The following is a 25,652-nucleotide window of genomic DNA, read 5'->3' as shown; positions in this document are numbered from 1 at the left end:
CTTGTCAACCCTCTAAGATTCTGACTTTCTTGTGTTTTGCTTTTGGATGAGCGTAGCAAAATACTTAAAGAAATTTGACATTTATAGAAAAGTCGAAAACGAAGGTTTTATTTGGAACTTCAATCCATTTTTGCTTTTTGATGCCTTATTTGTAATTATTTTTTAGAGTTAACTCGTGTTCAAACGACTAGTGGAGCTATTCGTATGCCGCCATCTTTGAAGTTTTAAAAGCTGATTTTCTGACATTTTTCAAAAACGATATTGTAGTTTCGCTTTCTTGCCTGGTGATATGCATTATTTTGGTTATTGGCGAGTTTCTACACTTCAGGAAGATCGATGTGAAAAATGAATTATCTGTAGATAAATCCTTAGAAGAGACATTTGATATTTTCTTTGACTTCACGCTTCCAAACATTCAATGCAGATGTTTAACTTTCTCTTCATGTAATTGACGAATTGACGTGTTTTTTTGAATATGCTTTTTGAGTTTAGATTTGACACTTGAAGTTCAAGATAAAAGTGGTGTTCAACAAACGAATATAAAAGATAATATTTGGAAACATGAAATCGATCGATTCGGCAATAATCCAGGAAGAAAGGCACTTATAGGCTTGTAAGATGTTTAATTTAAAAAGGAGATTGACATAACATTTTGTTGTCTGTTTAATGCTTACTTATTATTCTGAATTGTGCAGATGGAACATATGACTCTTCAAAGCCTTTTATTCCCACTTGGAGACGACGTAACAATACAGAAGATCAATGCCTTCCTTGTGGAGATGGTGGTGATGTATGATTTCAATAATGAAAAGAATACGTATACATGGATTTGAATTTTTGCTGCCCTTCAATTCGAAAATGTTGATTTTATTTTTATTATTTTATTATTTTATTTTTTTTAATGATATTTCTTCAATTGATAATTCAAATATCTTTTTAATGTTTCTCTGTTATGTGAATTCTCAAATTATTATTCTTCAAAATGAAATGCTTTTTTTTATTAACAGCCTGACGAGTGCTGCAACAACTGCGATGCTTTGCTTTGCTCTTATTACAACCGTGGGCTGACAGACCAACTTGGCTTCGGAACTAAGCAGTGTGAAGGCCTGAAGAAGTTTGAGTATCATGTCAGAAACGACAGAGGCGGATGCAACATTCATGGAAAAGTGACTGTGCACAGGGCATGTGGATTTATGTTGAAATGCTTTGAATTGTGAATTTGTAATGGAATTGCCTTTTTTGCCAAAATTTATTTTTTATTGCTGTAAAATTTTTTTAACTTATTTTGATGTTCATTAACTATCTTTAAAAAATTTTGAATCTTATCATTTTTTCTTTCTTTTTTTCTATTTCTAAATTTTGAATATTCAAACTTTCTCTTCTGTTATTCAGTGTCAAGGGATGTTCCAGATTGTGCCAGTTTCCACTTTCACTATGCCTGCCACGAATGTCCAGCAGGCCACTCGATATTTGGAAGAGAACTTCAACATCACCCACACCGTTGATCACTTTTCTTTTGGCCAAGGCGAAGACACTTATGCAAACGCATATGCGTTGAAGCATGTGGATAAGATTAAAAAGAATGGTGTGCTAAACAGAAGATATTGATGAGTTTTGATATATGAGATAAAGAACATTGCATCATCCCGAATAGAAAGTTACGAATTTAATTCTATCGATAACTTTTTTGTTTATTTTATTTTATTTTATTTTTTTTTATTTATTTATTTTTTTTTTTTTTTTTTTTTTTTTTTACTTTTTTTTTTTTTTTTTTTTTTGATTTTCACATTTTCATTCACTTCCTTTTTATTTTATTTTTTATAAAATTTTGTCTTTTTCTCTTCCCATGATTTGTGCTTCGTGTTTCAGATGTTTTAAGCCCTGAAGTTTCTCGCAAAGTTGCCCAAAAAATGACAAAAATGTCAAGCGATGGCGATGAGTCTGTTGCGCTTGCTGCTCCTCTTGACTCCAAAACTGTTGTTCAGAGTTAGCAATTTGCTTATTTTTTTGTGATAATTATTTCATCCTTTGTTTCTTGTGCAAATATATTCTCTTCCTCTTTCTCTCTTTCTCTCTTTCTCATTCTGGGTCTTTCTTTGATACTTTACTCATCTTCAATCAAATTGATTTCTTTCTTTTATTTAACTATTAATGATGACACATTTAATAAAAGCTGATCTTGGTTCGTTCAATTACTTTGCCAAAATCGTCCCAACAACAATTAAGCCTCTTTCTTCGACTGCTTCTCACTCAACATATCAGTTTTCTGTGACTCAATACTTTGAGAAATTCGTATTTGGAGAAACTAAACCTCCAGGTGTGTTGATTAATTAAGCACTCTAAGTTTTCATTGTTTCTTTAAAATGCTATTTTGTGTGTTGTTTGAATACTCGTATGATTTTGTATGCTTTTCTTCATTTATTCCTCTTCAGGCATTCATATCTGGTATGATCTTTCACCAATTCGTGTGACGCTCACTGAAACGCGGCCTTCATTTCTCCCCTTCTTCACTTCTCTGTGTGCCATTATCGGTGGTGTTTATACGGTTGCTGGAATTATTGACTCGCTATTTTTCAAGATTCACACCATTCGGGGAAAGCAGAGGATTGGAAAAGCTGTGTGATCAATTTGAAAAATTCACAAAAAAAAATTGCACATCATTTGACTTTTGATTTGAGAAGAGGAGGGGAAAGACATTTTTGTTTTTAATATCTTTTTCGCTCTTCTTGATATTTAATATAATTATGAACAAATAAACAGACTTTTATCACTTATGCCCATAATTTTTCTTTTCAATTAAGAAATAAACATTGTCAACAATGACTGAAGTTGCAACATCCGACATGTGTGCATACTGCTTTGATGCACTGATAAATCATTTGGATCATAAAACAATGATTGCGGATCCATCTTTTGCAAATTCAGAATAGTATTTATTTGATAATTATTTTCGAAAATTTTGCAAGAAATATAACATATTTTAATCATTCATAGTCCTATATTTGTAACGTGGAATAAGAAGGGTCACTTAAGAGGATGCATTGGTTTGATTTCTTCTTTTAAAAGGTTGTATTTTTAAAAAATTGATTTATTGATGAAACATTTCTAAAGGCACGTTTTCTCCATTACCAATTCATGAAGGACTAAAGGAGTATTCGATCATTAGCGCAACACAAGATAGTCGATTTTCTCCTGTTTCTATCTCAGAAGTCAAAGATATGTCAGTCAGTGTTTCTCTGATGCACTCTTTTGAAGACTGCAGCAAATGGGACGATTGGATTGTATAGTTTCTACTTTTTGTGTGTATCATTTCGAATGTGCTTTTTCTATTTTATCATTTGATAGATTGGAACACATGGAATACGAGTTAAGCTTATTTCAGGTGGACGTTCATATGGAGCAACATATCTTCCTGACGTTATGCCTGAACAAGGTTGGAATCATGAAGAAGCAGTTGAATCTTGCTTGCAAAAAGGGGGATTTATGGGAAGCTTTACTGATAGCGTGAAAGAAAAAGTACATGTTACTAGGTATCAAACAGCTAAGAAATCTATGTCCTACAATGAATATGTCCAATGGAAAAAAGCAAAAGAATAGAAAGTACTTGCATAAAAAGAATCGATGTTATGATGAATTTTTAATTTTTATTTTAACACCATGTATTAATCAGTAATATCTGAAGCGAAAACAGTTTTATTTTCAATTTACAAAATGAAACAAACATTATTTAGCTTAATTTTTGACTTTTTTCTTCAATCATTCATGTTGAACAATTATTTTCCACAATGAAAATATGACAAATTTGACATTCCATTTATAATTTTTCTTGCTGTGAACGAAACAAGAAGAAAATTAGATACAAAAGTTGTATTTCCAAACAACTCAAAGTTAAGAAGAATGCGTATAAAAAGAAAGAAAGAGAAAAATAATTTTGAAAGTGCAAGGCAGGTATCATAGAAAATAGTGTAACATTTCAACAGAAAACTTCAATCTTGTGTTTTTCTTTTAGAAAAATGACAAATTTTCAAATGTTTCGTTTTAGTGTAAGTTTTAGCAAATGACACTTTTTTTTCAGCTAACAAATTGGTAATATGAAATTATAAGATATCAGGAAATAACGCTTTTTAATAACAAAGCTTAGCCAACATCCTCATGTTGCATTTGAAGAATCGTTTTCCGTGCTGCTGTCAGAAGCAGAGTCGCTGCCCATCAGCTCGCTGCCTGAGATCAAGCACCCAGGAGTAAACACCTGAGACGGCGGAAGCAGCGGGATGTGGTGCAAAAAGAGCACAACTGCTGTCATGTTGTCCATCTGCGCCATCTGCCCTGTCTGCACCCACCTGTTCGTGGCAGCAGCAATGATCGAATGCGCGCCTGTCAGTGCAATGCTTGCCAAGGACGAGTTTGGATCAATCTGAGGTCGTGGAGATGGAAGTGAAGCGTCTGAGGAAGATGAGGCTGATATTTGGCTTGAATTATCGAGTGAAAGAGTAATTGGTGTGGCTGGTGTTGCGGGTGATGTGAACGAGGCAGACAACGAAGGAGCAATTGAAGTGCTGAAAAACGGTGCAGCAGCAGTTGTTGATGGATGGATCTGCATGAAAGTGTCAGGACTCAGTGACTGGACTGGCATCTGTGAAGATTTCGCACCATTTGCCTGTGAATTTTTTTGGCGAATGTTTTGTGGCAATTCATTTCCAGTCTTGCTGTCTTCTTCAGCAATCTTCGCTTCATCTGCGTTTTGTTGCTGCAGCGACATAAAAAGCGGGGTTTGATGCCCATCTCCCAGTTTATCTTTTATCACATCACTTTTCCTTCTTCTGTGGAACTTCTCCTGACTCATCACTTGCAGAAGCTCTCTTCTTTTCCTCTCTTCGTGCTTCTTCTCCTCTGCCTCCTCCTGCGCTTTCCTTTTCTCTTCAATTCGCTCAGCCTCCTCCAGAAAGCTGTAGTACACTTCGCTCACCTCAGCAACACATTCATCCGGATTGAGCACATCTCCCACTCCGTCTGTTCCGAGAATGACCACAAAATCCCTCCACCTCCGCAGGAAATGCACATCCACCTCTGCCTCTGTCTCCATCCCCACGTCTTCGTATTCTCTGTCTCCCAGCGCGCGCGACATCGAAAGAGTGCACTTCTTCTCTCTGTCGACAAGATAAGTCACGCCACTCTGTGGGAAATGCAGAAAACGCCCGCCGGCGTCGATGATGCGGTCTCGCTCGTCCTTCCAGCACCAGTGGTGCCTTCGGGTGAGGCTGACTGTGCTGACTCCGCTTTCTGTGTATCCGCCCACTACCGCAAAGGAGTCGCCGATGTTTGCCACAAACAGCAAGTCCCACAAAATCACACACACAACACCTGTTGTTCCGCCAGATGGGTGCACAGCAAGACCAGTCTGTGACGATTACGTTTGGTGTTTATTAATCATTCAACGATTGTTTGGATAAGGGATAAAATCATCAACAATGATGTTAAATGATAGATATAAATTAGATTTCAAAGAAAAGTAAATAATCAAATAATCGTCAAACTGAATGAAGGTAGTTGTTCAAAGCCTTGTTTGTTTGCCGAAAGGCTCGTTTTAGCGCATCAGAGATAGCGGCGATTGAGCCTCGCTGGTTGAGGCGGCACACTCTGCCTTGTGTGCCGCAGAACAGAGACGATGGCGAGTGGTAGTCGCGGGCAAGAGAGGCGAAAGATGGGGAAAGCGCTGCTTTTGCTGGGTTGAACGGAGACTGTGAAGGAGTCAAGGAGGATGTGCAGGAAACGGTAGATTGGCGCAGATTTGAGGATGCAGAAGGAATTGTCAGCGTTGTTGGCGATGCTGGCGATGATAGAGTGCGGGGTGATGTGATGCCAACTGTGGTGGCTGAAGTTGATGAAAAGATAGATGACATTGATACGGTAGACGACATTGTTGATGACGTTGCTGTTGATGCTGAAGTCGCAATACTGGAAGGCGATGAAAGAATATTCGTTGTTGTCGTTGTTGTAATTGTTGAAACACTATCTGAAGGCGATGGTTGTATTCCAGTAATGGAAGATGCTTCCGAATTCTTCGGGGAAAAGACAGAATCATGAAGAATAACTCTTGGAGATTCAACAGACGTTTCTAATGAGAGGCCTTCCATTTTTCGTGTAATTTGCTTTTTTTCATCCATAGTTAATGAATGAGTCATTACATTTGGATGAGAACGAGAGTATTCTCCATCTATCAAGCGTTGGATGTCAATTAGAGCTTGTCGTTCAACTCCCCGATCAGATTCATGCATAGCCTTTAAAAGCAATTCTAAGCCTTCTTTATCTTCTTTAAAATTTTGATATTTTTTGTTTGAAGCCTTGCCATCAGGAATATTGTTTGGTCTTTCCCCGAATTTCTGAATGCTCGCTTGCTCTTGAGGAAATTGAAATTGTGAAGGTTCTCCGGTTTTTGAGAGGCAAATCATTGAGTGAGAACGCGAACGTCTCCGTGGATGATAAAAGAGTGCACGATGTAATTCTGATATAACATGTTTTCGCAATGTTTCTTTTACGAAAACGGCAATTGCTCCTCCAGAATATCTGCTAGTAAATGGAACAGAACCGTGGCCGTCGAATATTGCTAGAATATTTTTTTGAAGAATTTTTATATCTTTAATTATTCAGAATAAATACCAAAATATAATGAGCCAGGGAGTTCTGTCAAAAAATCTTTCTGAATGTCAAATTCATCTTGATTGTATGTGTATCTCCCTTTTCCAGTTGTTGAACAACCTGCACATGCTATTGACCCCAAAGATGGATGATAAACAAATACAGACTTATCTGGTGATCCATCTGTCATTCCTCAAGCAGGAATATAAAAATTAAATAATGAAATGTTTGTGAGTGAAAAAAGAATCATTATTTTTTGTTAGGCATTGCGAAATAAAGAGAAATTAGTAATTTTAAATTTATTATGCATAATTGATCACGTTAAAAGTGAGTAAAAATTTGAAAGTACAATAAAGCTGCCATTATTTATAAAACTGATGTTTATTTTTTTGAAAATTCAATTTCTCATTCTTTTTTTTTTTTAAAAAAAAAGATCCATTTGTTTCATTAATGTTTTTAGGCATTTGATTTGAATTGATTGAAGTATCTCAGCTTTCAAACAAAAAATATATTAGGTTGTGTTTTTCAGTTCTTTTCACATACATCATAATATTCCAAAAAAGGCAAATTTTAAAGGAAAGTCAAAATGAATATGATTTTATTTATTGATTTCTTGTAATTCCATGCAGAAGGTTAATTGCTTTTAATAGACAACTGTGTGTTTTTAAATGACAAACTTTTGAAGTAATTCCAAAATCAAGCATCAGATTGTGAAAGAATCACATTCAGTTGATGAATATTTTTCTGATTTGTTACAAAGTTGAAGAAAGTTCATGAAATGATATGAAATGTTTTAAAAATGAAATAGTATGCAATTGTACCTAAAACAGCAATTCTAATTCAGGTCTGCAATAAATGTGAGATGACGTGTCTGGAATGATTGGATAAGCAGGAACAAGAGCATCTTGATGTCCCATGTAGATCATGTTGAATATCCGCCAGTACACATCTCTCACTTTTCGAGCTGGATGGAAGAGCCCTTGAAGTGTATATTGAAGGATACGAAGTGGTCCCAGGCAAACTCTGCATCCATCAATAGCATCAAACACAGCTTGAATAACATGCGGCGATGTTTCAAAAATATTTGGCCACAAACAGTTGAAGAGATGTGTAATTGCATCTTCTTTGCCTAATCCAGTCACGCCAAGTGACAGATGCTTAAGTGCAGCAGCTGCAGTTTGGCGATGAACTAAATCACGATCAGTCAGCGCATTTTCCAAAAGAGTTGTGATTGCATAAACATAATCCTTTGCCATTTCACCAATGTATTCAAACATGAATGAAAGAGACTTCAAAACTCCGTTCTGCACATTCAACTCTGGCATCTTGTACTCATTCATAAGTGCAGGAAGAACAGTGAATGGCTGGCATTGATCCGCAACAATGGCAATGGCAATAGTTGTGCAAACTCTGTTTGTTCTTTCCTGCACACGAAGATTCTTCAGAAGCGCAGTCAACACCTCGTGTGGATCAACAGCACGTGCAATGAAGCCAAAAGTGTTTGTGGCTGCTCTTCGAATTCCCTTTTTAGGAGCTTTCAGCATGTCCAGCAGCTCAAAGCAAATACGCATCCACTCTCTCGGAGACACATACTCTGCACCTCGCTCAGCTATTCTCCCAACAAGATCAATACAGTTTTCAGCCACTTTCTCGTGCCGATTTCGCAAAATTGGCGTTAAACGGGGAAGAAGATCGGAGATTGGCGGGTTCATCCTTTGAATTCCGACAACATTTACAATCGACTTTAAAGCTCCCAAAATAGAGCCAAGCACTTCTGGAAATTCTTCTCCCAACGACTCGTTCAAAGCGGCTGAGATCTGCAACAGGACCTGTTCTTCTCCGCATTCAACAACAACACTTGCAACTTTAGAAACCAAATCAGCAGCTTGTTGCCTCACTCGTGCATCTTTGTTGTTAAGTCTCCAATAGATCGCTCCAACAATTTTGGGGATATGCTCGTGAAATCGTGCACCCAGCTTTGTTGCAACAGTTCCAATGCAGTTGAGCACAACATTATTTGTTGAAAGGCGCGATGCGCCAAAGGATGTTGATGAGGCTGCAGCATTGCCAGATAATGAGCCCACATCATTACTTTGCATTTCGCTCAAACAAAACAGCAATCCATCCACAATCAGATGTTCCAGTCTGTCATCAACATCTTTCATTCCGCGCGCAGCAACAATCTTGTCAATCGTTTCACATGTCATTTTCCGAAATGCCTCAGAAGGATCTTTCATAAACAGAACAATTTGTGTCAACACATCTGCTCCTCCGATTTTTGCAGCGACATCAACCGTTGTGTCCACAAGCTGTGATGCACTCCTTCTCTCAATTGCCATTCGAGGCACCCAAAAATAGCGCATGAAATCTGGGAACAGCTTCTCTCGTACAGTTTCTGCTGTTACTCCATTTGTCTGGATCATCTGCTGCGCCACTTTCAGTACGATCTTTTTCATTTCATTGTCAGGAGTCGCAAATTCCTTTCTCAGTACAGGAAGGATAAGTTTTGCCAATGCTTCTGCTTCTTTTTCATCGGCCAGTGGAAGAATGAAGCCGAGGCACTTCAAATAAGCAGCCAATGTCTTTCCTTTTTCTTTTGCTGTTCCACTGACTAATGGCCTTAAAACAGACGTGAACGATGCAAAACCATATGGTGCAGCAGCTTCTGCTAATGCAGCAAGAGACAGTGCTGTTTGTGTGCGAATAGGATGCTCTCGATCCTCCAAGCCTTTTTCAATGGTCTTCACAAACACAGTCAGATGGGGAAGAATTCCGCATCCCTGAAGAATAGCTATCTGCTGCACTATTTTGATCCCGGTGTGTCTCGCGTGCCACGAACGCTTTGAAAGGCACACTGCTTTTAAAAACGGAAGAAGCGAGTTCACTCCAAGCGCCACGCCAACAACAGCGAACGCACGAGCAGTGGTGTTGCGCATATAGTCATCAGGGTTGTCAATATCTGGGCGCATTTCAGCAATCATCGTAGCAAGTCCGGCAGCTTTTGCAACATTGGCAATTGCTTCTCTGCCTTCAATACGGGCATAAAAATCCTCATCAATTAGCAGAGGTTCAGTAACCATCAAGATCTTGTGCACATATGGACGCACAGCATCATCAAGTTTGAACAGCACACGATTCAACACTTTGACAAGCAAATGCCTCTCTTGATCATCCAAAGTGGGTGACTTCATCATCTGCAAAAGGTTGTCAAAAATAACAGCTGCTCCAAATTCATGAGCTTTTTCAGTTATAATACGTAATGAAGTTCTTCTTTGTTGTGGCGTTCCACTTTTTATCTAAAGAAATGTATATATATATATATATATATATATCCGAGATTAAATAATTAGATTTTAATTTAATGTTAAAAGTTACAGGAAAGTGAATATAATTAATTGTTTGCAAACTTTTAAAAGCAAGCCAAGAACTTCCCTTTCTTTTTGATCTTCTGGAGTCAATATTGATTCATCATCCACTGGTCGAAGAAGCTTTGCGAAAAGTTGTTTATCTTCTGGTTGAACGCTTATTCCTTCATATTCAGAAGAAACCTCCATTGGAAGACCTTCGACTCTTGCAGGCATTCGATAAACATCAAGTGAGGAAGCAACTAATGCCGAGCTTGCAAGGCTTGGCGTTGATGTCAATCTACGAGCTGGGGTCATCAAAGGCACATAATCTTCTGGTGGCTATTTTCAGAAATTTGAAAAAGTTTTTTGTAAAATAATTATTTCTAATACAGCTTAAAAAAATATAAAGAAATAAGCACACTGGAAGTATTTTGTATCCTGTTGCTGGTAGCATTGCATCTAATTCATCATCACTCAATGGTCTATTTCGTTCATCCATCTCTCTTTCCCAGCGTGCACGCATAACTTGCTCAATTGCAGCTCTTCGAGGAGAAAGAGGACCAGGTGTAACAAGCATTGCACTTTGAGACGCATCAAGAAGTGGAGTTGCCATAGGAGTTCCAAGCATCCCCATCCCAGTTGGTGGTGCAACCGTACGATTTATTTGCTGGGTGTCTGGCTGATCCCATCTTGATGCAATTTCTGGCATGGTCCCTGTTAAATCAGAAAAAATAGTAAGTTAAAAGGCAAATACACATATTTTAAAGTCAAGCAAACCTGATTTTACAACAGGGGTTTTATCCCAGCGAGAAGAAGACATGGTTCAACAAATTCTAATAATTTTTGGAAGTAATTATATCATAAGATCAAATTTTCATAATTACCGAAAAAAGAAAAATTTGGAAATACTGAAAGAATAAAGTGATTAATATAAGCAATAACAAAATATCAACTTTTGTAATTTTCCATTTTAAATAGTTTATCCAGGTGTAGAAATGTTTCAAAAATTTTTATACAAATTTGGAATTTGCCAAATTTTTTTCTAATTGTTATTTTTAAATTGGAAACGTAGGGGGAATATATAATTTTGATGCTTTAAATAAGAAAATAATCAAAACAAAAACAATCTGAATAACTGAATGAAAACTACTTCGATAGAGAAAGCGGATGCTCACAAAGGATTTGCATCATTCTACAATATCTGAAAGAGGAAAAAGATTGTTTATATAAAACAAAGTTATTCAAAAACATAATTTATGTTATCCTTTTTTGAATCAAAAAATGTTGCAAACCTCTCCAAAGAAAGGAAAAGTGGCTTTCCTCTGTCCCATCCAAGATCCTCTTCACCATGTTCATCCACATAAAGGCCAAATCTTATGAATTTGTTGCGAATTGTTAACATTTGATTCATGTAGGTTATCAAAAGTATAATTTACAGTTATAATCAAATTTTAAAAATTGTGATAGAAAATAAAATTTGTTACAATAAAATAATGTCAAATCAAAAATAATAAGCACACTGTCTTGAAGTTCTCACGATGCCTCTTGAAATCTTCGTCGAAGCCAAAAAGCTCGAGTTAATCAGGAACACCAGCCCCGAGCACTGCGACGCGTGGGCAATTTCTTCTCTCACGTACAGCCCTGTCATTGCATACTGTGCCTCTCCATCTGTCTTCACATACAAAACAGTGTCTGAGCAGCAGTCTTCAGAAGCGCAGACGAGGCAGCCGCAGACGGTGCAGATGCCGAGAACAGGAGAAGTCTTGCGGCACTTCAGACAGACGGCACCTTGGCCGAAGGAGCGGATGGGGAAGAAGGAAAAGGGAAGCGCCAAAAGGCGAGGGAGAAGGAGAGAGGGCGGGCAAAGAGAGAGAGAATTAGAGGGGATTGTAATGGACGGTTGTTGTGGAGGCAACGGAGTAATTGATGTAGATGATGATTCCAGAGGAACAACAGAGCCAATTGTATTTGATGATGATGATGATGATGATGAAAGCAGAAGGGAAGAAGACTGCGTCGAAATCTTAGCCGAAGTCTCGAAAAAGAAATAGAACTGCTTTTCTGTGGGCGTTGGATAGACCGTCATTGCTTCTATTTGTGAAACATAAAATTCAGAGTCCAGCAGCTGCTGAAGCTCAAAAGGCGACAGTTCTGTTGTGGATGAAGAGAGGGAAGAGGCAAGTGAGGAACTGGTGGTGAATGGAGAGAACGAAGACGGAGAAGAAGACGATGCAGGCTGATGAAGTGGAGTTGTTATGTGTTTGCTGAACTGATCCATGAATTCAAAGAGAGAAAGTGAAAGAGACGGGCATGAAGAGGAGTCTGTGATGTTCGAAGAGTCTGAAGATGAAGAGAAGTTGGATGAAGCAGAAGCAGAAGAGGAGGAGGAAGAAGAAGAAGAATCTGAGTAGTCGTGGAATATCGAAATGAACAATAAATATGCACGTCTGAGGAACGTCATTCTTTCAAAAGCCACATTTCTGGGGTCGAACCACGATGACACAGCAAATGGAATTGAAGGATGGACATCAAACCACTCCATCATGATTGACTGATAGTCTGCAAATGAATAATGATTTTGTGAAGATTCATCAAGAGATGCAAAAGGAAGAAGGCCAAGCACAATTTTGAGGCAGTCGAAGAACACACAAGGCGTGAGTGGGTTGAATGGCCATGTCAAAGACGAAGAAGCGGAGAAAGATGATTTCTGATACGATTCAGCAAAAGAGCAGCTTTGAAAGAGAGGAATGGAAGGCTTGACAACCGCAAGGCCAAGAAGATACATAAAAAGAGATGTCAGATCGCTTCCCACAAACGAAGCAGCAGAAACTATTGCAGATCTTAAACTGTTTCCTTGTATCCCTATTGACCTTCCAATGTCTGCAAATATGTTGGCATTTTCAGAGGAGTTTGTCATTTTGCTGCAAAAGCGTTCGTTCAATTCCTTCTCGGCTGTTTTTTGGACAAGTGTGGACATCAATCGCATTGTATTGATTTCTCTTTGAATTCCCTCTGAAACTGAATCAATTGCGGGTGTTGAGAAGAACTTTTCAGTAAATGGCATCTCGGTTGATTTTTGGCTTTCTTTATCATCTCTGTCACTGTTATCAAGTTCATTCTTTGCTTCGTCTTGTGCTTCTGTCATCAGCAGCTGTGGGCAAAACAGCATGTCAAACACTTCGTCAGACCCGTCAACAAGCGCCTTTATCGACTCCGTCTGCATATCCAGCACACCAGATTTGATGAACTCAGCCAGACGGGCACGATGGCCGACGTGCGACTGCATGCCAACTGTTCCGCTCCAGTCAAATTCTTTGCTCTCAGCTTGGCCAAACAGAGTGATGAGAAAACTGTGGAAGAGAGTGTTGATAACCAACTTTTGAGGGGAAGTGAGAGTGAATGCACGAGTTGCACATGGAATTGCTTGATCAGGCTGAAAAGCGAAAAGCTCAACAGCAGAGAGATTATCATGAGATTGGGAAGTTTGTGGTGGATGCAGCAAAGATTGTTCGTGTGGATTGGAAGGCTGTGCCAGCTGTGATGTTGCTTCAGGAGAAGATGATTGCTCTTTTTGCTTGGAGCACTGCTTTTGCAGAATCACCTCCCAGCACTCGCGCCCAGGAAGAGGCAGCGGGCGCAGTCCCCACTCGATATAAGCCATCGTGTGGATCAAAGAATCGACAAGTGGATTCGAAGAAAAGAGCAGGCGATGAGAAAATGAAACGCTATTCAGTTGATCCATCTCTTTTGGTAGTGAACACTCAGAGCTTTCAGAACTATTTTGCACAAGTGCTGTGTCACCTGGTCTGTTGACAGACAACAATCGAGTTGTCAAAAATGCATGCTGCGAATAATTTGTGCGACATTCATCATTTTCTTTGGCAGGAACCTCGTGCGAGTTGTAACACTGACGAGCAGCGATTTTCTTGGATAAGCGATCAAGTTGTAAAGCAAGCTCTTTATTGTGTTTCTGCTTTGCCTCATCTTTTTCCTGTGTTTTTGAGGATTCTTCTTTCTCGTTTTCTTTCTCAGCTTTTTTCATCTCGTCCATTAAAAGAGCAAGAGTGAAACAGTTGTATCCATCAGCAAATATTTTCCGAATTGCAGACATAAAAGACGAGCTTGAAGGAATGCCGATCCATTTAGTGATCTGATCTCTGTTTTGGAAGAACGATAAATTCAAATGAAGCCGTTTGATTGGATGCTCAATATTTTGTATTGAGTTTGTGTATTGGAGATTCGATTCTGTCATCCTCCGTTCAACTGCAAACTCGCTCTCATCTTCTATTCTGCGTAAGCTCGAATCCTGTTCCAACAGAGTTTCATCATTTTTACTTAGCGCTTTCACATTTTCTTCTTGACAAATCAAAATTTGAGCCAATCGAACGATGTACCCCAGTTGATTGTTCTTCAGTGCAGTGATAACTTTTCCAGACTGCACATGCGCCTGCAACATATCCTTCAGTTTCTGCTTCTTTTCAGTTGCATTTTTGTTCCCTTTCACTTTTGATGTGCTCAACTGGAAGTGACTGAGTGGTATGCACAGCACGACATCAGCAAGACGCAAGGCGTTGTGCAAAAACAGGTCAATATCCTTTTCAATTGAGTTGCGCAAAAGTTCATTTGGAAAGTCATAGGAAGAAATGGTTGTGTCGCTCGTCAGAGAATTCTGGCTAGAAGGAGAAGCAGACTGTTTGCAAGGAGCAAGTGAAGAAAGACAAACAAAAGGACTGACCCAGTCTTCTTTCTTGTGCTGTTTTTGAGAATGTGATTGAATCAATTCAGCGATGCGCTGAATATCTTTCCGTGCAACAGAAGCAGACACGGCTTTTTTGATTCTTTCAATATTGTTGAACTCTTGTTCTTCTGGTTTATTTTCTGTTTCTGCTGTTTTGATAGCTTGATTCAAAACATCAAGTATCCCTTGTCTTTTCCGAATAAGTGATCTAATCTTTCTTTTAATTGCCAAAATTCCTTTTCTCTGATCATCCGCTTTTGCTCCTTTGGACGATTTCTCATTCGCAAAGTCAATTTCCATTAAATCCAAGTCTTCATCAAGAGCCTCATCAGAATCATCTTCAAGCTCATCAAAGCCATCTGCTCCATGAGGATTGTGCAGCATCGAGCCGAGCATTGGCAGAAGCGTGTTGCCCACTTTTTTGCACAAGGGGCACTGGAATTCCATGCTCAGCTGGTCCAGTAGATTGTCTGAGGCGAAGTGCCCTTGAGTCAACAGCGAGACAAAACAGGAGACATGAATAGGATGTCCACATGACTGCACATAAAAGGTCCTCTTGACAAACGCCGGGTTTGTTGCGGCGTCTGTCACTGAAGGTGTCAAAGACGATTGGACGAAAGACGGATCGCTTGAATTCAATGGGTCAGAAGCTTCTTTAATGTTTTTAACGCACTGATAGCAAATTTCGTCGCCTTCGTGAGAAAACGGCAAAACAACTCCTGATGTATGTGGATGCCGATAGCATCCATCTTCAATGACACTAGTTTCTCCGTTCCCCACATTTCCCCACAAATCAGTGGTTGTTCCGACTTTGATTGTGTTTCGCATCGAATTGCTTTTTGACTCCGAATGTCTCTTTGCTGACAACTTCAACGCTTCTGTTCCAGATTGCATTGTTGTGTTATGATTGTCAGAAACAGAAATATCGCATGGTTCAGAAACGGTGCAATGGCCATATTTCTGCATTCTCCGCTCCAACCTCTTCTGCTTCCGTTGTATTCTCTTCAGTTCAGCGTGTCCAACTCGTCGAGGACGCAGCATTCCTTCTGGCTCAGGGAGAAGAGGCAGTCGCCTTCTTAAAATAAGAAGTTCTGGTTTCGGATCGTCTGATTTCATCTTCTTGTCTTTTTTCTCTTTGCTTTGTTTATTCCCTTCCACAAATGGATAGTTTGAATCAGAATTTGACAATGAAGAGTTGGATTCATCATCATCTTCTTCTTCTTCTTCCTTCTCCTCTTCGTCTTCTGAGTCATAAGCTCCCTTTCCTTCATCGACTTCATCCGAGTTCTGCTCCCACACAGCAATCTCATCTGTCAGATTCTCCTCCTTTCGCCTGCGTGTGAGCGTGACCATTCCAGCTGCCCTTTCAGCACCCATTTCGTTGTGGTCGTACTTCAGCTTATCGAGCGAGCGCTTGAAGAAAGTTTCGTGCTTATTCGACTGTGTGACAAAGCCAAAGGGAATGTAGTTGCCTTTTTCCTTGCGCCATCCAAAAGGCAGCCTGTCAAAAATGGTGCTGAATTTTTTGGATGAGCAGTCATACAGCAAAGGCGGGTTTCCCAGCGAATAATTTGTTTGCTTCGATTCTTCTTCACAAAAGTTGCTTGCACTTTCAACTGTTAGCTCCTCTGATGCTGATTTTGGCTGTGTTTCTGTTTGTGTTGTGTTGTCCAATTCAGAATCATTGACAAGTTTTTGTTTTGTTTTCTGCTTTCTAAACTCGGCAGAAAGTGTGGTAAACTCCTTGTTCTTCATCTTGCTCATCCAATTCTGCTGCTTCTGATCAATGGTTATGGCATCTTCCCAGTACATCTCTCTTCCTGGAATCTGCTTCAAACGCAATCTTTTCGCTCCTTTCTTTGTCCTTTTTCGACCCTCTGAGCTTTCTTCTTCTGAATGTTCACAGCTGCATTCATTCTCTTTTTCCTTAAGTTCATTGGCTTTCTCTCTTTCTCTCCTTCTCCATCTTTTCAGCTTTCTCCTCCTCTCCTCCTGCTCTTCTTCCTCTGCCCTAAGATGATGCACCGCAGACGAGTTCAGCGCCTGCAGATTTGAAGAGTAGTTCACATTTGCCACAAACCCTGCTGATTCCCCTTTCAAAATGGGATCATGGCAGTGAATGCAAATGTGTGATGTCTCTTCTTTTGCCTCCATTTCGTGCATTTGCTCAATAAGATTGCTTATATCTTCGTCTAAAGATGCTAATTCCATCATTTCCATCATCAGCTTCGTTTTCGGAGCATTTTCGTTGCTTTTATTGTTCGAGGCATCTTCCAAGAGAGATTCAAAGCTTATGAAAGAAGACTGGGGTGTTGTGCTTTGTTTGTCCTTCGTCTTTTCCTGCTCTTCCATTTTGAATGAAGCAAGCGCCTTTTCTTGCCTCATTTTGGCCTCTTCCATAATTCTCTTTCTCGCCTCCATCGCATCCCGTCTTCTCTTTTGCCTTCTCTGCTCCTCTTCCTGCGCTCTCTGCTCTTCCTCTGCTTTTCTCTTCTCTTCCTCTCGCTTCCTCTCTTCTTCGTCCACAAACGACACTCCAATTTGATTGAGCATTCTCTCTCTCTTTCTGGCATCGTCGGCATAGTAGAACCACGAAACAAAGCGAAGTCTTTGCAGAATTCGGGACAGAAGCGGAACAATCACATGAGAAGAAAACGAGAACAAGGAATCATCCGAAGAAGAAGGCGAGGAAGAGGAAGAGGAAGAAGAAGAAGAAGAAGAGTTGCTTGAAGCAGAAGATTTGGCTGATTGTGCTTCAGTAAATTGAGATGTTCCAGACAGAATGAAGAACAGCATTGATGCAATACTATGGTTGTCATTAACCATCGAGACACTCTCAAATTCTGAAGATGTGGAAGAAGATGAAGAGGAGGAAGAAGATGAAGAAGAAGAATCTGTTGTTGTTGTTTTTGATTCAGATGCTTCTGATGGCGATGACGACGAAGTTGCAATTGAGTCAGGTGAAGATGCATCTGAAGCTGTTTTTGTATCTTTCTTGTCTTCCGAATGGCTCTCCAATTCTGCGCAGCCGCATTCAAATTGTGTGAACAAAGCATCAATAAAACTCGCATTTGCATCACATGGAAGCGAAAGAGGATGGATCATATCACTGCTGAGCTCTGGCTGCTGAACGAGAAATCTGCTTTTTTCGTGGCAGACCGCTTCTTCTGTCTTCTCTTTCTCGGTGTCTGTTATTTCGTACTTGTTCGTGCGCTCTTCGATCTTCCAGGCGGAGCTGGAGCAAATAGTTGCATCGAGCAGGCGGAGAACAGCCACAAGAAGATCTTCTGTTGAGTGCTGTGAGTAATCAATCGGATCAAAGTCAAAAAGGAGATTTTTGTGTGCAACTTCGTTTGTGGCAGGTTCTTCTGCTACCACTTCTGTTGAATCTGATTTCTGTGGAGAATCAATTGAAGAGTCAGTTGAAGATAAAGCAGACGATTTCGATTCAATTGACGCATTCGGTGCAACCAAAAGAGGCTGAGTTGCTGGCTCCTTCGCAGCAGGAGTCAAAAATGAAAACAGCGAATGAAACATCGACTTGACACTCGACAGCACAGATGTTGTTTCTTTTTCTTCTGTTTTCTTGTTCTTGTGCTGCTCCAAATACAAAAGATGGCGGTTGACTTCAGCTTTCTTGTGGATAGTTGCGTGGAGGACAAACCAGATCATTCCGAGCACAGCACGTGATGTGCAGACATCCAGCAGATGCGCAAAAGCCGGATGAGGCTGCCTCACATACGGAGCTCCGGGTACTTCGGGCAACATTGGAGGGCAGAACGAGGAAGGAAGTGTGGACAGAAGAGAATAACTTGGAGAAGATTGAGTGGATGATATTGATGAAGCTGATCCAGATGCAGATGCTGATGCTGAATGAGATGATGGCTGGTATTCGGGAATGACTTCACGAGTTTGTGAGTCGATGTTGACGATGCTCTTTGTGTAGACTGGGTACTTCTTCTTTGCCTTTCTCTCAACCATCATATATGTTGTCTTCAAGAGCTCCATCAGTTCATTCCTCTCAGTCAGCTTTGCCTTCAGTTCATACGGCTCAATCAAGTTGTATCGGTTCTGCTTCACTCTCAGTTTAAGAGGGCCGCTAGCTGCTGTTCTGCCAACACCGTTGACATCTTCTGTGCGATACTCCAAAATGTCTTTGCGAATGCTCTCGAAGTGCGGATGGTTCGTGACGATGTCTGGAAACGAGTCTTGGATCTCTGAATATGTCATCGGATGCAGCACGCACACAGACGCAATCATCGATGCGATGTTGTATGATGTGTAGCTGGTTGAGCATTCAGAGGTCTTCAGCAGCATAATCTGCTTGTTGAAGAAATGTTCCTGAGTCAAAAACAGAGAAAGGCTGCGGCCAAAGTGATCAGGAAAGTGTCGAGACGAGCCAAAGGAATCTTCAATGTGGGATGCTGCGGCAGATATTTCTTCAATTCCAGATTGTATTTGATGAATTGCAGATGATGCTGTTGATGAAAGACAATTCTTAACCATTTTGTTTGTGCAAGTAATATGTTCAGGTGTGTTGTGTTTTCTGTTATCCTTTTCGATTTCGCTCATTGCCCCGCTTTCCATCATTTGATGTGATTTTTCGTTCTCATCGTCATTTCCCTCTAATTCGCTCATATCTGAATCCAACATTCTTTCTTCCTCTTCTGCCTCTTCCAGCTTTTCGAACAAATCGTCCTTCTCATTTCCCCACAATTCTTTTTCTTCAAATTGTGTGACTGGATAAAAGCAGCTGGAGCGATCAACAACAATTGACACCAACATGCTTAAGAATGACATTATGTATGTTATAATCTCTGTGTTTTCCAGGTTCCACATAACCCCAATTCTCTCAATCTTTCCATAAGCAGCATTCTCCTGTGAAGCATCGGATGGCAATGAAGACGAAACTTGAACGCTTCCGTTTTCTTGCACCTGAATTGGTAGCTGAATTCCTGCTGAATGCGCTGATATCATTAATTTGCTGATAAGACCGTCCTTTGAAGATTCATCAGATGATGACGACGACAAGCATCCAGAGAACGGAACAGACGACGAAGAAGAAGATGCTGACTGCTCCAATGACAAGGAAGCAGAAGAGTTCTGAGAAGTATTAACTTGAGATTCGTGTTCAGCCTTTTTGTCGCTTTCGTGCAGAAGCCACGGAGTAACAAAAAAGCAGTCAAGCTGAAAGACAGACAAGGCAAAGGAGAAGAAGGCGGTCCATCCGATAGCTGAGACAGTTGACTGCAGCGCAAGCAAATCTCCTTCGACGCAATAATTCCACTGCGAAACATGTTGGAAAATCAGCAAATGGCTGAAGAAGCTGTTGTCGCTCCTCTTCCACATTCCGCTGTGGTATTGTGCGGACGCCATCTGTATCAGCAGCGCCCGCTGGCACAAGAAAAGCCCAGCGGGATGGTTGATCAGCGAAGAAAGCGAAGGAGATGTCGTGTTCAACGTGCGGCAGAGGAGGCGATAGGAAACAATCGGAGCTTTTCCGTCTGAGCTTGTTCCGAATTGGCTTTGTTGCTCATCAATTGTGCAGTTCCTGAAGAGCTCAACCGATCTTTCTCTTGTTGGCTCTCTCCTGATAACTGGCGTTGTTGTGATGAGTGCAAGCACAGCTGCGCCGACTGAGCGTGAGAGCGGAGAGACAGTCGTCACTGGGTGATCAAAGTGCATTTGTCTCATCAGAATGCTATTCAAAAAGGCATTCAGATGCTCCACGTGTGTGTGAATGTGCATATCTTTGAACGGCGACTCTTCGCTTTCTGCTGTTTCTGTTGAAGAAGATGCCATCAATTGCTCTTCTGAGAAAGGAAGTGGCGTTCCTTCATCATCCAACTTCATTGCCTCTTTGAAAAGACTCTCAAGAAGACTTTCACAGTTATCGAATGAAACGCTCAAAAGCCGTAAAATGGCATCAAACGCTGTGCTTACGGTTTTCTTTGCGTCGTCCGATATAAAATTCATCAGAGACAAAGGAATGTCTGAAAGAGAAGGATTCGCCAAAAGAGGAGCAGAAACGCAATCAAAAGGTGTTAAAGACTTCACAAAGGATTGAGAGTCATTTGCGTTTGAGGCAGAGTATCCTTCTGCTGTTAGCCAAAACGGTCGGAATGGCAGAAGCGCAGTTGAAGGCGAGGGAGAAAGATCGCGAGATATCAGAAACTGCAAGAAAAATGACAGAAGCAAGGCAATGTTTGTTGAATGCACATAAGCAATGGATTCAGTTGTGTTTGGAACAAAAAGAGGAAATGAAGGATGAGAAAGTCTTTTGCTAATTTCTGTGCTTGTTGTTTCGGTGAAAGTTTGTTGATTCGCAAGCTTATCATCTGTTTTTGTATCTTCGTCAAGCAGCCTCATGTGAATTCCCTCTGAATCCGACAGGTTTTCGAGGCATTGCCTGTCGGGGTATTGGTAAATGGCGCACATACAGAGCAGTTTCCCTAATCTCTCGCAGAGTTTGAAGAACTGCCCCCGCCACGCACTCACGTGGTTGTCCTGGAACTCCTGCGACGAGGTCATCCGGATAGACGCGTAACTGTCAGAAGTGGACGCTATCAGGGCGATGGTGTGGATGATGAACGAGAGAGACGGGTGGATCGGCGGAAGCTGAGAAATGCTGCGAACGGGAGACAAGAAAAGCGAAGGCACGCGACTGCAGAGTGTAGATGACGAATTGCTGCTGACAAGCTGCGGACCTCGCAGGATGTCGTGTATGTGTTTGATTGCATAATCTTCCCTTGCTCTTTGGAATAATTCGCAAAACTTCTCATTTGGGCTTTCAATCAAAGTTTCTGCCTGATAAAATGGCGGATGAAGCAGAAGTCTGCTGCTTGCTTCGCTTTCATCTGAAGTATCCATTCTTGTTTTTTCATCAGACTCTGCTTCTTTTTTCTGCTTCTCCCATTCTACAAATTCTTGTGTCAAGTCTTTTCTGTTTGCATGAGCATAATCGTCGAATGGCGAATTTTCGAGCACAGTGCATTGAGATGTAGACAGCTGCGTCGCAGATAGCGGGAAAGTGAATATCGTGTTGTGCACATCTGCTGAAGGCTTGCAGACGATAGGTAGGGCGGGGATGAGGTCTGTTTCATCGAATGATGACAGAGACTCAAAAAGACGAGAATTTTGCAATGTTTTATCGGATTGCTTTGAATTCTGTTCTTTTTCGCTTTCTGCTCCTTCTTCCTCTGCAATATCAGATTCTTTGTCTTCAACCATATCTGAATCATGAACCATGTTCTGCTTCAGAAGCTGTTCATTCTCCTTTTGCTTATGCTGCATCCACCCAGCAAGGCGGCGCATGTGTTTGAATCCAGCGATGACTGCATTGGCAAAAAGAGGAAGATGAATGTTTGTTTTGAGAGAGCCAGAGAGATTGAAAAGGCAGTCGATGTAGCTTCTGGCATCTTTGAGGATTGTTTCTGAAACAATGTTCAAATCGCGATAAGTCGGAAGCGCTGGGAAAAGCACAGTTGATTCTTCTGAGAAATTGCACTGAGAATAAGCATCTGCCAGATGATCGAAATTATCCTGCTCTGTTTGAGCAGCTGAAGAAAGAAGTAAATTGCTCTGGATTTGCTGGCCTTCGTTTGTTGCCTTTGATCCATTGCATTTTGTAAGTCGTAGTTTTCTTCTTTTCCTGCTCTGTTCGAGCTCCTTCTTTTCTTTGAATTCTCTGAAAAGCTCATTTATCCAGTGCAGCGTAGCATTCTCGTTTATTCGCTTGCACTGCGCAATCTTCGCCTCCCTTCTGAAAACAAGCTCGTCCTCTGGAATTTTGTAGCTGCCTGTCTCGATCATCCTCATCATGTGGAAGTTGTCGAACCAGAAGACAACTGATGGGAACATCCACTGCCGCACCAGGTGATGCAGCGCAGACAGATCAGAAGCCAAAATAAACGTCGGCCGCAGCGACGATCCTTTTTGCCTGTGTGTTGCACGCAGCTGGATCAACACGTTGTTGCACTCCTCCAAATCTGGCAGCTCGATAATCTTTGGAAGCTTCTGTAGATTCAGCTTCAGTATAGCAGGATGAATCGCAAACTTGTAGCCTGTAATTGACAAGAATCTTTCGTCCTCAGCTTTGGAAGACCGAACATTAAAAAATGTGTTCAGGTTGGGTCTTGGCAAGCAAAACAGCTGGATCTGGTTTGAGAACCATTGAGGACCAGTAGCGTGGTTGAATATGTCATCGAACGTGAGCTTTATCATCAGCGACATCACGGGCACCACTGGAAGGAGGCGGATGTGGTTGAGGATGTGGAACAGGTGTGTCTGTGTGTAGTCTTTGGGGATGTTTGCATATGTCTCTGTTGCATAAAGCGAGGAAGGGGGCAACGGATTGGTAGATGACTGAGGCAGTTCGTCTGATTGAAATTCACTTTTGTGTGAAGGGTTTGCTTGCAATGATGTAAAAATATTGTTGCTTAGCAGTCCATCGTTGTATCTGATCCAAGAATCGAACGAAGAAGGATCAGCATCTTCTTGAATGGCAGCTGGTGCATTCAATTTGTGAATGCGAGAGACAACAACGCTGTCCAGCGTTTGCTGATAAGCCTCGTCAAGTGCATAGTCAATGCATTCAGTGCTTTTCTCACTCTCTTGAGAGTCATCGCCTTTTCCTTCTTTGCTATCAGCACACTCAGAATCAGATTGCGCCTGGTTTTCAGACACTTGAGCATCGACTTCACTTTCCATTTTTGAATCCATTTTTTCTGTGCAATTCGCATCCTCTTCCTGATCTCTTCCTTCCAACAACAGCAAATCAGGCCAATGGCGCTTTGTGATGGTCAGAGAAATAACTCTTCTGATGCCGTCACCCCCAGCCTTCAGCAGCTGCGCAAGCTGCTCAAATATGACTGCGAACACTTTCTCCTTCCGCTCAAGCAGAGTGGCAAACAGCTCTTCTGCGTTCTTTGCTGCCTCTTCGATCATAACAAAAAGCTGACTGGCATCCAATTGCTCAATGAAAAGATGCGCAAACAGTGCTGGAGAGGGAGTGTAAACGCACGATTGGCTTGAATCCTCTTCGTCTTTTGGCTTTGTCTGCGACGGAAGCTGCCTGTTTGAGGAAGAAAAGGAGAAGCAGTCGGGGCAGCGGTTGAATGACAGCTCTTTCATTCCGCTGGTCAGCCAGTCGAGGATGCAAAGGCCGTTGAAGTGTTTAATGGAGCGCTCCAACACTTTCTCATCAAGAGGAGCTGGTTGAGAAGGAAATGGGACACTTTTGCTTTTTGTTGCACACGGTGATGCAGATGAAGATGATGATGAACCATTCGAATCGCCTGATGGAGACAGGGAGGGTTCCTGGGCGTGGAGAAGAGGTGGCAGCTTAGGAAAGAAAGAAGACACGCTCGAAGGATAATTGACAATTGCTTCGTTTTTTCGAAGCAGTGTATCGTCAGCTTTGCTTTTGAATATGTCATTCTGAGTGGAAAAGCACTCTTCGTGATTTTGTGCTGCTCTTCGCTCTTCTCGCTTCTGTGCAATTGTAGTCCTCCATTCGCATTCAACACGGTAATAAAACAAAAGAGAATCAGAACGAAAATAGATCGGAAACGTTGGATTTGCGCTCTCAGAGGAAGAAGCTGATGAAGAAGAAGCTGATGAAGAAGAAGCTGATTGCTCATTTTCAGTTGTTGTGTGACTGGAATCAGATGGAAGGCTTGCCTCAGATGTGTCATGAGACTGAGATGATTGTTCTGCTGACGCAATTTGTGTCGAACTGATGTTTGTGTTGCTGTTATCTTCAGCTTTTTTCCGGTTTTGATTGCCCTTCTCGTCACCAACGCAGCTTGCATTTTTACTCCCCTGTTCATCATCAACGTCAATGTAATTGGCATTCCAAGAAGATCTTTGTTTGTAGTCCTTCTCAAACAAAAATCTCCTCTGCTTTGTCACAAGTCGAAATTCACTCTTTTTCTTCGCATTTGCACAGCTCAGGTCGAGCAGTGCATGCCTAAGCAAGTGATCAGCAATAGACTTCATGTTTGCTCGAATTTTGCGATCTCTCTCTTTTCTCTGCAAATCTAGTTCGGAGCTGCTGGTAGATTTTTGTTCAATTGCATCTAATTCCATTCGTTTTTTCAGCGATCTCTGAAGCGTCATTGCAAGAACTCGAGATTGTAAAAGCCTCATCGTTTGAAACCGCTGTAACCATATTAATTGGCTTATTTTATCGAATATTTCGTCAAATAAGCGAAAGCAATTTACAATATTAAGTTTAGGGTGTTCAAGGTGAGACAACGGATCCACAATGTGCATGCTGTTATGCAGATGTCTAGAACACCATCCATTTTTTCTCCAAACTTCTTCGCCTCCACAATCGCATGCACCATAAGTTACACTTGTCTGTTGCCCATCAATACCAAAAAATTTAATAAAATAAAATAAAATAATTTGCATAAATAAAGTCAAACTGAAGTGTAGTTATGTCCAACATGCTTGCTTGGTTCAAAGCAAGCTTCGCATATGCAGGCCGATGGCTCTGGATGTTTGCATATTAATTAAAAATTATTAATTAAAACAAAACTTTCATACCAATTCCACAAGTCTGACACTTATAAGCTTTTTGCCCTTCTTTTAAAACAACACTGCATTTGACTTCCTTTTCTACTGAAGCTCTTTTCACATCTTTCAAAACAGTTTGCCAATCATTTCCGAGATTTGAAAGCAACAAGCTTGCCCATCGTTTCTTTGATAATAGCGGTTCAGAAGTCAAATCACGAAAATAATTTTCAATATCTTCTACAAATAAAACAAATACGAGGTAATAAAAATTAAATATTAAACAATTTCACTAAAATATCTCACTTTTTATAGATTTACTTAAAGTTGATGAGGAAATTGAAGATGTCTCATTGTTCGGTAAATGAGTAGGATTATGTAGCATTTGTTATTGATCTGTTGAAAATGTGGCT

General features: G+C 40.8%; 5 protein-coding genes across 5 annotated transcripts; 2 read left to right on the top strand and 3 right to left on the bottom strand.

Moving 5' to 3' along the window:
* Nucleotides 1-3: 3 nt before the first annotated feature.
* MONOS_718 (putative endoplasmic reticulum vesicle transporter) lies at nucleotides 4-2,770 on the top strand. Its single transcript, XM_067877488.1, has 10 exons — nucleotides 4-104; nucleotides 167-202; nucleotides 268-426; nucleotides 493-609; nucleotides 696-790; nucleotides 1,008-1,181; nucleotides 1,393-1,585; nucleotides 1,870-1,986; nucleotides 2,174-2,317; nucleotides 2,433-2,770. Exons 1-10 carry the CDS (start codon nucleotides 47-49, stop codon nucleotides 2,621-2,623), a joined length of 1,284 nt encoding a protein of 427 aa, XP_067733288.1. The 5' UTR covers nucleotides 4-46; the 3' UTR covers nucleotides 2,624-2,770.
* Nucleotides 2,771-2,819: 49 nt separating this feature from the next.
* MONOS_719 (putative AMME syndrome candidate 1 protein) lies at nucleotides 2,820-3,808 on the top strand (the record flags this gene model as incomplete). The annotated part of the gene is made up of 4 exons (XM_067877499.1): nucleotides 2,820-2,929; nucleotides 2,995-3,044; nucleotides 3,112-3,281; nucleotides 3,346-3,808. The coding sequence occupies 4 exons, from the start codon at nucleotides 2,820-2,822 to the stop codon at nucleotides 3,595-3,597; spliced, it is 582 nt and encodes a 193-aa protein (XP_067733287.1). The 3' UTR covers nucleotides 3,598-3,808.
* Nucleotides 3,809-3,813: 5 nt separating this feature from the next.
* Nucleotides 3,814-6,937, bottom strand: MONOS_720 (putative Protein phosphatase 2C). Its single transcript, XM_067877511.1, has 3 exons — nucleotides 6,658-6,937; nucleotides 5,535-6,604; nucleotides 3,814-5,398 (listed from the first exon to the last, which is right to left on the bottom strand). Exons 1-3 carry the CDS (start codon nucleotides 6,824-6,826, stop codon nucleotides 4,151-4,153), a joined length of 2,487 nt encoding a protein of 828 aa, XP_067733286.1. The 5' UTR covers nucleotides 6,827-6,937; the 3' UTR covers nucleotides 3,814-4,150.
* A 137-nt stretch (nucleotides 6,938-7,074) lies between these two features.
* MONOS_721 (splicing factor 3B subunit 1) lies at nucleotides 7,075-10,803 on the bottom strand (the record flags this gene model as incomplete). The annotated part of the gene is made up of 4 exons (XM_067877522.1): nucleotides 7,075-9,932; nucleotides 10,044-10,322; nucleotides 10,405-10,697; nucleotides 10,761-10,803. The coding sequence occupies 4 exons, from the start codon at nucleotides 10,801-10,803 to the stop codon at nucleotides 7,458-7,460; spliced, it is 3,090 nt and encodes a 1,029-aa protein (XP_067733285.1). The 3' UTR covers nucleotides 7,075-7,457.
* A 252-nt stretch (nucleotides 10,804-11,055) lies between these two features.
* Nucleotides 11,056-25,624, bottom strand: MONOS_722 (uncharacterized protein; the record flags this gene model as incomplete). Its single annotated transcript, XM_067877533.1, has 7 exons — nucleotides 11,056-11,184; nucleotides 11,276-11,356; nucleotides 11,504-24,882; nucleotides 25,042-25,083; nucleotides 25,152-25,219; nucleotides 25,273-25,479; nucleotides 25,546-25,624. The coding sequence occupies 7 exons, from the start codon at nucleotides 25,622-25,624 to the stop codon at nucleotides 11,130-11,132; spliced, it is 13,911 nt and encodes a 4,636-aa protein (XP_067733284.1). The 3' UTR covers nucleotides 11,056-11,129.
* Nucleotides 25,625-25,652: the final 28 nt, after the last annotated feature.

Source organism: Monocercomonoides exilis, assembly GCF_001643675.1.
Source record: "Monocercomonoides exilis strain PA203 chromosome Unknown scaffold7-2047599, whole genome shotgun sequence".
In the NCBI taxonomy this organism is placed as follows: Eukaryota; Preaxostyla; order Oxymonadida; family Polymastigidae; genus Monocercomonoides; species Monocercomonoides exilis.
This window is presented reverse-complemented; position numbering and strand designations above follow the sequence as displayed.

Bases quoted from the DNA above. Each gene is read 5' to 3' on its own strand.
- MONOS_720 (XM_067877511.1), bottom strand. From the start codon at position 6,826: ATGACAGATGGATCACCAGATAAGTCTGTATTTGTTTATCATCCATCT. The intron at 6,605-6,657 runs GTATTTATTCTG...AAAATATTCTAG, and splicing joins CCCTGGCTCATTATATTTTG to CAATATTCGACGGCCACGGT. The intron at 5,399-5,534 runs GTTTGACGATTA...TAATCGTCACAG, and splicing joins TGAACAACTACCTTCATTCA to ACTGGTCTTGCTGTGCACCC.
- MONOS_718 (XM_067877488.1), top strand. From the start codon at position 47: ATGAGCGTAGCAAAATACTTAAAGAAATTTGACATTTATAGAAAAGTC. The intron at 203-267 runs GTATGCCGCCAT...ACGATATTGTAG, and splicing joins AACGACTAGTGGAGCTATTC to TTTCGCTTTCTTGCCTGGTG. The intron at 427-492 runs GTTTAACTTTCT...TTTTGAGTTTAG, and splicing joins TCCAAACATTCAATGCAGAT to ATTTGACACTTGAAGTTCAA.